General features: G+C 38.4%; 4 protein-coding genes and 1 pseudogene across 4 annotated transcripts in view; 2 read left to right on the top strand and 3 right to left on the bottom strand.

Annotated features, from left to right (window-relative positions):
• Positions 1 to 480, bottom strand: part of LOC104732266 — a 2,174-nt gene extending 1,694 nt beyond the window's left edge. The window contains exon 1 of the mRNA XM_010451804.2: positions 40 to 480. Coding sequence (XP_010450106.1) covers positions 40 to 448 — 409 coding nt within the window. The 5' untranslated portion in view covers positions 449 to 480. The remainder of the gene's footprint in view (positions 1 to 39) is intronic.
• On the top strand, positions 679 to 2,729 carry LOC104732268 (annotated as a pseudogene).
• On the bottom strand, positions 2,836 to 4,968 carry LOC104732267 (F-box/LRR-repeat protein At4g14103-like). Its single transcript, XM_010451805.2, has 4 exons — positions 4,746 to 4,968; positions 3,727 to 4,654; positions 3,458 to 3,598; positions 2,836 to 3,384 (listed from the first exon to the last, which is right to left on the bottom strand). The coding sequence occupies exons 2-4, from the start codon at positions 4,639 to 4,641 to the stop codon at positions 3,034 to 3,036; spliced, it is 1,407 nt and encodes a 468-aa protein (XP_010450107.1). The 5' UTR covers positions 4,642 to 4,654; positions 4,746 to 4,968; the 3' UTR covers positions 2,836 to 3,033.
• Positions 8,430 to 9,945, top strand: LOC104732269 (UDP-glycosyltransferase 75C1). Its single transcript, XM_010451807.2, has one exon. It carries the CDS (start codon positions 8,493 to 8,495, stop codon positions 9,855 to 9,857), a length of 1,365 nt encoding a protein of 454 aa, XP_010450109.1. The 5' UTR covers positions 8,430 to 8,492; the 3' UTR covers positions 9,858 to 9,945.
• LOC104733674 (uncharacterized protein At4g14100-like) lies at positions 9,946 to 10,541 on the bottom strand (the record flags this gene model as incomplete). The annotated part of the gene is made up of 2 exons (XM_019233376.1): positions 9,946 to 10,281; positions 10,376 to 10,541. Coding segments are annotated over 2 exons (324 nt in total), but the record flags the coding sequence as incomplete, so codon positions are not given.

Below are 11,128 nucleotides of genomic sequence, written 5' to 3' on the forward strand. Positions count from 1 at the left end.
AAAAAAAAAAAAAAAAAAAAGCTTAAAATCAGAAATTACCGTTAGAATTGGGAGAATCGCAAGGAGATTCCAAATTCAGTTCCTTGGTTTGATTTTGCCCTTTCACATGAAAATCCCAATCACTAGAAATCGAACTCGGGGAGGAGGATACGCGTCTGAGACACAGATTCCTCACCGTTACACGAGGACACACCCGAGGCATTTTAGTAACAATTTTATCGCTGAGAGTGAGAGGTGGTGACGCATGTTGGTGACGAAGATCCGTGAGAAATCGGTTTCCGATGTGAGACACAGCTGGTGGAAATCGAACGGTGGTGGAGCGGTTGCTATGATTCCTTAATTTGCTTGCCATAAGGTTCTTAGAGGTGGTGGTATCCCGAACTGACGAAGAAGAAGAAGAAAATCGCATTCTCTTCTTTATGGTACTATAATCTGATTCCGCCGCCATGGAAGCAGCTACAGAGAGAGAGAGTGAGAGAGTTATTATTTTCCCGGGAAAAGAAAGACCCGTATGGCGCGAAACTTAAGGCTTAGCGGATCTACAAGAGCTTCATTGGGCTCGGCCCATTTAGCGTCCGTTTTTTAGTTCAACAATTTTAGTACGGTTTAAGTTTGGTTTTGATCGGTTCAAGTAAACCGTATTGCAAAAGGCTTTTAAAACCTGTGAATGAATCTGTGAGTTTTTTCCCTAAAGAGTGTTTTTGAGGAAGAAGGATCGTCATCTTCACCAAAGTTCCGAGACTAGTGCAATCGAAGCCAGCCATGGATCTCTCTTCTGTTAAGGAAGCTTTAGCCGACAAATCCTTTGAGAAAATCGCCGATATCTGCGATAATCTCATGCTTCAGGTTCCAAAATCTGATGATATTAACAACACTACTAGGGTTTTGTGAAGTTGATTTTGTGAGGTTTTTTATCGATCGCTTTTTTTAATTTACAGGTTTCTACCGAAGGAATTGCGTTTCATGATGACTGGCCTTACGCAATCCATCTTCTGGGTTACTTTTACGTCGACGATTGGTCAGTTTAATCTTCTTCTCTGATGTAATTAGAGAAGGTTTCTTTGGATCCTTGCGGATTTTAGGGCTTCAGAATTGGTCTGTTTGCTTTGATTTGAGTATATAGATCCTCTTGGGATATCACTATTTGCATCCTTATGTTGTCATCTAGAAAAGGGCATTGATTGATAGGATAAGATATTTCTAGGGTCTTAACTCTTAAGTTCTGATTTTTTTTACACTTTCTTGTTTGTATCCACTGAGTTGAGAAATTATAACTTTGACACAAGTTAATAGTTGTTGACAACTCCTTTTAACAGATTTTGTAGTCTTGATATGTTGGAACTACAGAGTTATGGTTCAGCTGTTCTTGAATATATATATATATATGACTGTTTTGGAGTTGGATTTTGTATTTGATGTTTGTTGTGTTTGTTATTACTGCAGTGATAGCGCTCGTTTCCTCTGGAAAACGATACCTTCATCTATCAAGGAGAGGAAGCCTGATGTTGTTGCAGCTTGGAAGATTGGTCAGAAGCTGTGGACACGTGACTACGCTGGTGTATATGAAGCTATCCGTGGTTATGATTGGAGTCAAGAAGCTAAAGATATGGTTGCTGCTTTCTCAGGTAATTTTTGAACCAAGCTTCCTGGCTGCTTAGTACCATTCAAGCATGTAAAGTTAATTTTTTTGTTACTTCATATTCCTCTCTAGGTTTATCTGCATATTGAGATTGAGTAGCTGTGTTGTTATGTTAACTTGTGAGGCCTTACCTTAGAATTTTGTGTCATGCAAAAAAGTAACTTACATCTTGTCAGTGAACTTATATGGAACATGAATTTGAATAACATTGCATTAAAGTAACCTTATCATTAAACTAGTAGAGTGGTAGACTCGCGAAGTCGGAACAAAAACAGTTAACAGTCTTTTTCCAACCAAAGGCCTAACATAGATTTGAGTTGTGCGAAGTTGTACTTTAATCCGCGTCCTGTTTTAGGCAGTAGAGCTTTTGTAGCATTTTTAGACATCGATTGTTCGACTCTTAATTGCCTCTTCCCACTGGTTGAACTTTTCAATAATCCCTCAATGCTATTTCTTTATGGGATTTCTTGCAGATCTTTACACAAAAAGGATGTTTCAGCTTTTGTTGTGCCTATTCCACAATTACCATCCGTGATTTGGCCCTTTTCCTGGGGATGACAGAGGATGATGCCACAACTTGTAAGCTTCTTATTGCAATTTCCTTTGCTTTCAAAAGATTATCTTCCTCACCGCACATTAGTTACCTGACTTCTATTGAATTCATTCTTCTATTGAAACTAATCACAAAAAGTTATCTGGCAATGTGTCTACTTTTGAAGAACCTCAAAGAGTTTGTGGCAATGTCTTAGCTTAGTGCTTTTGTCGCATGGATCTAGTGACAACCATATATGCTGTGGAATCAGAACTAACATTATAATTGTTTTCTTTTTATGCTGTATATACACAGATGCTGTAGAGAATGGTTGGACAGTGGATGCAACTTCTCAAATGGTGACTGTGAAGAAACAAGCTGTTAAAAGAGAGCAAAAGGTGGATTCATCGAAGCTGCAACGCTTGACGGAGTATGTGTTCCACCTTGAACATTAAAACTAAGGACCAATCTCCTATTAAGATAGTGAATTCAGAGAACAGAATTTGTTTTTGAGAGATTTCACAATGACTGATTCTAAGTTGCAACATATCTTGGCTCTTGAGTATATGACCAATTACTCCTACAAGATTAGTTTACGCAACAAAACGAGCTGAAACAAACAAATCTGTTTACGCAACAAAGAACTGAAACAAACAAAAACTAAAGATAACATTGTGATCATTTTAGCGATTACAAGCTAGGATACTCCTACATGATCAGTTTACATAACAAACGAACTGAAACAAACAAAATATGAAGTTAACATGTCTTTAACACAAAGGTAGGCAGAGAAACAAGAGAAGCTTCACGTTAGCGACTGCAAGCAAGGGTCCTCCAAAAGCTTTGTTAATTATCTCTGAGGTTAAGAGGTTAGGCTTCTAATCGGTAAAGGTACTCTCTGTGACAAGATTAGTCGGAGAGCGCACTTGGATGAAGCTACTTTAGAAAATAGCCTCTTAAGTCCGCCTGCAACTTCAATAAAATCTTCAAAACGTGGTGGTTTGTAGTAGAAAATCATCTTTTCAAGATTCGGCATTGTCTCCAAGAAATACTTGATCTGCTTCTCCATGTCATCATTAAATGCACCAAAGTCCCGTATCTTTATAACCTTCACCGGACTTGATGATAAGCAACTGCGAATCTCCTCTCCCTCCTCATGAGGTTTGCACAAGCACACATCTCCACAGCTATCCGTGGCTTTGTGGATGAGGCCCTGAAACATAGTGAAATATTCTCAAACTTTGAAAAATGAGTCAACAAATGCTTTTCAAGGGTTTGCTTCATACTTTAAAGATAAGAGTTTCAAGATTTGGAGAATTCTTGAGCAAGCCCGGCAATGACTGCCATCCTACTGTGGGATCACTCTCAATGGTTAATTGACTCAGGTTGTTGAAGAGCGGTATTGCATCACAACTGTAAGTAAGCACCTGAAACAAAACCATAACAAGTTGATTATCATCACTCAATTGCAATCACCAACTAGGACACTTAAGCAATGTTCTTCTAAGTAGTAGCATAAATTTGTAAAAGGACTAAAAGAAAGATGGGAACAAACCTGAAGAGTGTTGGGAGATAGATAAAGAGTCTTGACATTGCGTAATCGCATTATAAAATCTGTTGCATTGCCAACCATATCATTCTCCCCATAACCTTCATGGTAATCTATCAATATGGGCTCCAACAAGCAAATATCGATATGGGCTTCAACAAGCGAATCAAAGTTCACTTTTGGATACTTGCCTGCAACCGTGTCAGTAATCTTCAAGTAGACAAGATTCGGAGTATCAAAAGACACACTCTTTGGAAACTCATCCCGCTCTTGCCAGCAAAACGTTACTCTCTTGAGAGTTGGGGAAGACACCGAGGCGAAGTCCCATATGAACCAAGATATATCATCCAGAACTAAATCCTCAAGTATGTGACAACCAGAGAGAAGCTTGGTAAGCCCCACACCATGCTTTTCAAAATGGACTGACTCAATATGAAGTGTCTTAAGCTTTGGGAGATGAACATCTTCAGCATCAAAGGAGGGATATAGCCCAAAATATAGCTTCAGCCTAACCAGTGTCTTGCTCAGGTATACCTCTGAAGGAAGCAGAAACTCCGATTCAAGATCCAGGTGTAGATCAAGATGGGATACACCGCGTCCCAACACGTTGTGTATCCAAGAAGTGATACGGACTGGATCAACACCGTCTCTGACCTTTAGAGAGAACTTGTGTAGAGGAGAATTGCCTTGCAATGCCAACACTCTATCCACAAAATCCATAAAACTTGTGGAAATGTCCAACTTATTCCTAGGATTCAGATAAACAGAGTCATCCAAATCAAGATTAGGGACAAAAGCAAAGAGATACCGCCATTTTTTAGAAAGAACCGATGTGGAAGCAGCTTCTTTAGTGGGAAGGAAGGACAGGATATGGCAATTAATGGCCTCTGGTAAACTACTGATTAAATCTCTACGATCCATCTTTTTCAAGAACCTAAAGACAACAAATAAAAGAGAGAAGCTAAGAATCAAAGAAACATACTTTGGAGATAAAAGAAGAGCATAAGATGGATATTGAAACTTACTTGGAGATTAAAGCATAGCCCACCACCAAAATCACTCAACTGTTGTAGAAGTTTTAGGGTTTTTGGCGATCGTATTTGTAGAAGAGTGAAGAAGAAAGAGTGAGTTTCTTTAGTGTCTTGTCAAGTGTAAACATGATCTTTTGTAAGATTTTAGTGTAAGATATTTTGAACTTCACTAGATAATATATATCTAATCAGACCCTTTTACAAAAACATTATTTGAAATCAAACCAAGTCAACCAGAGATCATCAAACTCATCGTTAACACTTAACACCACTGGTAACTGAATGTTTCCCAAGTTCTTTTGTTTTCATCGATATAACATTAGTCAAACTAACTGAATGTTCCGGTTTGTCTCGCTTAGTTGGTTTTTTGTTTATACTCCCTCCGTTTTATATTACTTGTCGTTTAAGAAGAAAACTATTAAATTCTCTGTTTTATCCCTTTTTAATATATTTTCTAATTTTTTTATTGGTCAAAACATTAATAAAGTTGGATAGAATTGAAATTTTTACCAAACATTTGCATTGAAAATCTAAAACGACAAATATTGGAAAACAAAAATTTATCTCTAGAATGACAAGTAATAAAAAAGGGAAAACGTCCTATTTCCCCCTCGGAACTATCATATCGTATTAAATCCACACCGAACTTTGACCTTGTTCTATAGCTCCTTCGAGCTTAAGTCGTCCACCTATTTCTACCCGAATTCGTAATTCTATTGCTATTTCTCCAATTTTTTTGGTTTAAACGGTTTACTAACAAACCGACACAAATCTGGTATGTAACCAATTTTTCAAACCAGACAACATTAAAAATTTGACCCGACCCGTAAACAATATGTCTAACATATTTTTCTTCACCCGGTTTTTGAAACTAAAAAAAAATTACTATTTTGTGAATTTTGATTTCAAAATTACAAAAGTACATTGGAAAATCATTGCAATTAACCAAAAATCATTTCAATTGAGATTTGATAATCTGTCGATAAGGATGAACCAATCTAGTGTCGTCGATGTTACCCACGTCTTTCGTTTTCAGATTTTTTTTTTCTGGGCAAATTTTAAGATTTTTGTTCATCGGTCAATTTTCATAGCAATTTGAATCATCTCTTTGATTCCTTGATTCCATTCTACGCCGTGAATCACTTCCATGACCATTCCTTATCCATCCATTACACACCTAAAGAAATCAAGACTCATGATTTTGACCTAATTCCATAAAACAATCGAAACTACATTAAAAAAAAACCCAGACCTGGTCATCATTATTATCATCGTCATTGTCGTGAAGACAAGAAGAGTGAAGACCACACAAAGACTCTTTGATCTTCTCCGCTTCACCACCACTAGAAGACGACAGAGGAGATTAAGCCACATCGATATCATCATCTCCTCTCACCACAGACGAGCCACAACATGATTTGCTCCGCCCAGATCCCATCTTCTTCTCAAAACAGCAAACTTTATGCTAAAATCACATCATTGCCAATTTGCCACAAGACCCAAAAGTTTTTCCCCAGTCTTCTTCTATCTAATAACCCACATAATCGAAATCCTCAATTCAAAATCCAAAGGATTAGTCTACCTTGGCTGACGAGAGATTAATGAGTTTTATGCAAAGGTTTCTCAATTGTTTTTAAGCTTTATTTTTTTGTGGTTAAATTTTCAGCTTTCTTCATCCGGTTTGATGGGTTTAATTTTAAAATCGGGTTGAAATAAGATTTAATCCGGTTAATAGGATTTATTAGTTAGTTAAGCAAATATTAAACCAATTATAAACCGTATAAACCAAATTTATGGAGAATTAGATGAGAAGTTTTAATCCGAAGAGAAAATAGCAATAGAACTATGGATTCGGGTAGAAATAGGTGGACGACTTAAGTTCGAAGGAGCTATAGAACGAGGTCAAAGTTCGGTGTGGATCTAATACGATATGATAGTTCCGAGGGAGAAATAGGACGTTTTCCCAATAAAAAACGGAGGGATTATATGTTTTGTTGTCAACTCAACTTTATATTAAAGCCCACAATGGGCAAATTTGAAGTACAAGTTTAGGTCCAATATGCGATAAACTAAGATAAGGATTGAAAATTGAACAACACGTGTAAGCAACGTGTCGCCTCTTGCTAATAATAACCATCGAAAATAATTTACTGATCTTTGTTTTGTTTACCGGATGTGTAAAACAAGATTGAGCCTGCGAGCTTTCTAGCTCACTTCTTATCCAAACTCATTTTTTCCTAAGAAAAGAGCCAACAAGCTCTAGCAAACTCCAAATGATTGATCACCCTGGATAATGATATGCTACTGAGCTACTCTATCTCTGTTTATAATCAGTCAATAACACCAACTGCAAAGCCTCCGAATGAACTAGTCTTCACGTAACTCCACCAGCTCCATCATCATATCAACAAATTAAAAGTAGCTTGAAGTGCATACCTTAATAGAAGCATAGGATGTGGCTCTAGCCTTAAACCCGAGATGACTGTCATAAGCTGGTCCTAATGCATGGTATAGTGACAATTTCTATCGATTTTGACACAAAAAAAAAAACACACACAAGATAAATCATATCGTTGGTTCCATCACTTCCATGTTATAGTAAATTGTTATCTATTAAGTACAGCCAACCATGTTATAATAGCAACTTTTGGTGTGGCTTGGGAAAACCACACCCCTTTTGCCCATTAATTGTAGTATTAATTTCAAAATTAACAATGGGCTGCTAACATTCTCTAAGATATGCAAATGATGTGCTTAGTTGTTTACTCTATTTATTTATTTTATTCAATTATATATGTTTAAGTGCTTACAGTTTGTAAAATATCAAAAGCTTAATTTGTCTCTACGTTAAATTATCAACATACACAAAAATGTATTTTTAAAGTAAAACATTTCAAGATAATTGAATTATAATAAGGGATAACAAACATACAAAAATCCAATCAATGATATGATCTAATCAGATATGTGATTACACCATTATAGTTTGGTGTGGAGGGTGAGAAGTGATAAACAGACTGAGCCAAATTTTTCTACTTGTCGCCATTACTCATCGGTCGTCACAATACTTCTCTCATCCACCAATCTTGCAAGACACAGACAAACAGTGTACTGTTACAGACAAGACAGTGTATTGTTATTGTTCTGATGCTTTGTGTTCTCAATGATTTAACTTCAGCAGCAGGCCCGGCCATACGGTAAGGGGAGGGTCGTGTAAGGCAAAGGAAGCACATGTATTGTTTTTAGTAATTTTTAGTAATTTAATGAGACCACATGTATTGTTTTTTCGGTGAAATGATGACTGATGAGTAATTAGATAGTAAATTGTTTATAGTTGAGGTTAAGGTTCGAATTCGAACCTTGTTGTTACCTTCATTCAATAACCTAGAGACACTAAACATCCCAAAATGGGAATGTCTTACTTAAAATTTTGATATCATTTTAAATTAAAGACATCCACTTAAGTGTTGATGAATGTAGATGGTCTTATCGTCTTAGTCCACATCTTGTATTACGTCAATATTATGTTTTGGCCCTCATCATTATTATTATTTTGTTCAAAGCCCTCAATATATACAATTTTGTGTCTATATGCAATTGTATAACATAAAATTTGCATGTGCATGGCACATTTTTTTACCTAGTTCTATTTATATTTTAGGTGTAAATTTTTTAGCTATTTATATAAGCTTTAGTGTGTTCCATGTTTACTTCAAACTTGAACATCCTCAAAACACTAAAATGGCTACTTCCGGTAATGGTTGTCCTCGTTATCCTCACTACTTGCTTGTAACTTTCCCGGCGCAAGGTCACATAAACCCGGCACTCCAACTAGCCAACCGTCTCATCCACCACGGTGCAACCGTAACATACTCCACTGCCATCTCAGCTCACCGTCGTATGGGCGAGCCACCTTCCACAAAAGGCTTGTCCTTCGCTTGGTTCACTGATGGATTCGACGACGGTGTTAAGTCCTCCAAAGACCAGAAGATCTACATGTCCGAACTCAAACGCTGCGGTTCGAACGGCCTCAGCGACATTATCAGAGTCAATCTTGACGCCAATACAGAGCCTATCACCGGCGTAATCTACTCTGTTCTCGTCCCTTGGGCTGCCACGGTAGCGCGTAAGTTTCACCTCCCGACTACACTTCTCTGGATCGAACCAGCCACTGTACTAGACATCTACTACTACTACTTCAACACCTCTTACAAACACCTCTTCGACACTGATCCGATAAAACTACCGAAACTGCCACTGATCACCACTGGAGACCTCCCGTCGTTTCTTCAACCGTCGAAGGCATTACCATCGGCTCTTGTGACACTAAAAGAACACATCGAAGCTCTCGAGCCGGAACCAAACCCTAAGATTCTTGTGAACACTTTCTCTGCATTGGAGCACGATGCCTTAACCTCCGTTGAGAAACTCAGAATGATTCCAATAGGACCTTTAGTTTCCTCCTCCTCCGACGGTAAAGCCGATCTTTTCAAATCTTCCGACGAGGATTACACGAAATGGCTAGACTCGAAGCTCGATAAGTCCGTGGTTTACGTTTCATTGGGAACTCATGCCGAAGATTTGCCGGAGAAACACATGGAGGCGCTCACTCACGGCGTGTTAGCCACAAACCGACCGTTTCTATGGATCGTGAGGGAGAAAAATCCACAAGACAAGAATCGGTTTCTTGAACTGATCAGAGGAGTTGAGCGAGGCTTGGTGGTGGATTGGTGTTCTCAGACGGCGGTTTTAGCGCATCGTTCGATGGGGTGTTTTGTGACTCACTGCGGTTGGAACTCGACGTTGGAGAGTTTAGAGAGTGGTGTTCCTGTGGTTGCGTTTCCGCAGTTTGCTGATCAGTGTACGACGTCGAAGCTTGTGGAGGATGCGTGGAGGATCGGAGTGAAGGTGAAGGTAGGGGAGGATGGACACGTGGATGGGGAGGAGGTGAGACGGTGTTTGGAGAGGGTGATGAGTGAGAGCGAAGAGGCGGAGGAGATGAGAGAGAGTGCGGCGAAGTGGATGAAGCTGGCTGTTGATGCGGCTGTTGAAGGTGGACCGTCGGACTTGAATCTTAAGGGTTTTGTGGAAGAGTATGGGTTTTAAGTTGTTAAGTTTGCCTTAAAAGGTTCGTGAATCGTGGTACTAATTGTTAAGTTTGCTTTAAAAGACATCAACAAAGTTGTATGAACTATGAACCCGACCCAACTTACTCGTATCATAGACAAAGCAATGCGGAACATAATAATCTTTCTGATTTATAAGGCTTTTACAGACTCTAAGGTCTCCTCCGTCGATGATTTATTTATTCACTCTTGCGCTCTTCCTGATTGATCCTCTAGAAAGAAAGAAAAAGGTCTCGTTAATTAAAATTACATAGCAGCCTTTTCTCTGTATCCTCTAAATTCTCTCAAAGCTCCCTTCGTAGATAAACCCTTCTTCTCTTTGTTGAAACAATAAACAGGCGCCTGCCATTTCTCATCCTCTAAGACCGCACCAACCTCAAATGTCATTAGATGAGCCTCCCTCCCTGCAACAAAATTTCCACTCATTTAAGATGAATTTTTGCGTAGAAAATAAAACCGAGGTTTCATGCTAAGTAGAGAATGGCAAGGCGATATCACCTGTATAGAAGATCCATTGCACGGGTCTCTTGGTTTCAACATCCTCATAGTACCATATAAAGTCTACTTTCTCCCATACATTGCAGAGAAACCCACTCACATTTTTTTGGCCTAGATACTTGGCTCCATCTAGCCAGTTTGGTCGCAGGATTCCAACCTTATGACATCATAAAATTCCAAGCCTATTCAGCAAGTTACTATTTTACAAAAACCATTACAGACTCGACTATTATCAAAACAAAACAACCAAGTCTTCGTATATATGGAAAGTCACGCAGCACCCTCATCCCCTGATCCTACAGGTTTCTTTCTACTCAACCAAAGTCCTCTTGTAAACCAACCTAATCTCCTGATCTTGGTTAAGGATTTTGCAGAGTATTATCACAGTCACCAGACTTCAGATAAGATGAGAGGGCTTATAATAAATACCAAGCACAAAGAGTATTGGCAAAATCATAATTACACGCTACATGCTACTGCTCTCAGGAGATTTCAGTTTCCTACTCAAAATGAAAAACTCAAACCTCTCAATGCGTATCCTAATCAGACATTATAACTAAGGTCCTTTGTTGCTTCTAATTGGAACAATCTCTGGCTTTCTAACTCTCTCATTTTCCCAGCAAAATCACACAAATCAAAAACAAAATTGACCAAATCGGTAAATTTGTCGCCCAAATTTGAATTTGTTCCTATTCTACAGCCAGAAGGTATTCTGAGTATTTATTTAAACAAAAAAAAAAAAAAAAAAAAAAA

This window comes from Camelina sativa, chromosome 12, assembly GCF_000633955.1.
Source record: "Camelina sativa cultivar DH55 chromosome 12, Cs, whole genome shotgun sequence".
In the NCBI taxonomy this organism is placed as follows: Eukaryota; Viridiplantae; Streptophyta; class Magnoliopsida; order Brassicales; family Brassicaceae; genus Camelina; species Camelina sativa.

Excerpts from the sequence above, each read along its gene's own strand:
- LOC104732269 (XM_010451807.2), top strand. The coding sequence starts at position 8,493 with ATGGCTACTTCCGGTAATGGTTGTCCTCGTTATCCTCACTACTTGCTT.
- LOC104732267 (XM_010451805.2), bottom strand. The coding sequence starts at position 4,641 with ATGGATCGTAGAGATTTAATCAGTAGTTTACCAGAGGCCATTAATTGC. Across the intron at positions 3,599-3,726 it reads TATCTCCCAACACTCTTCAG|GTGCTTACTTACAGTTGTGA; the intron begins GTTTGTTCCCAT and ends GTTTTGTTTCAG. Across the intron at positions 3,385-3,457 it reads TTGAAACTCTTATCTTTAAA|GGCCTCATCCACAAAGCCAC; the intron begins GTATGAAGCAAA and ends ACTATGTTTCAG.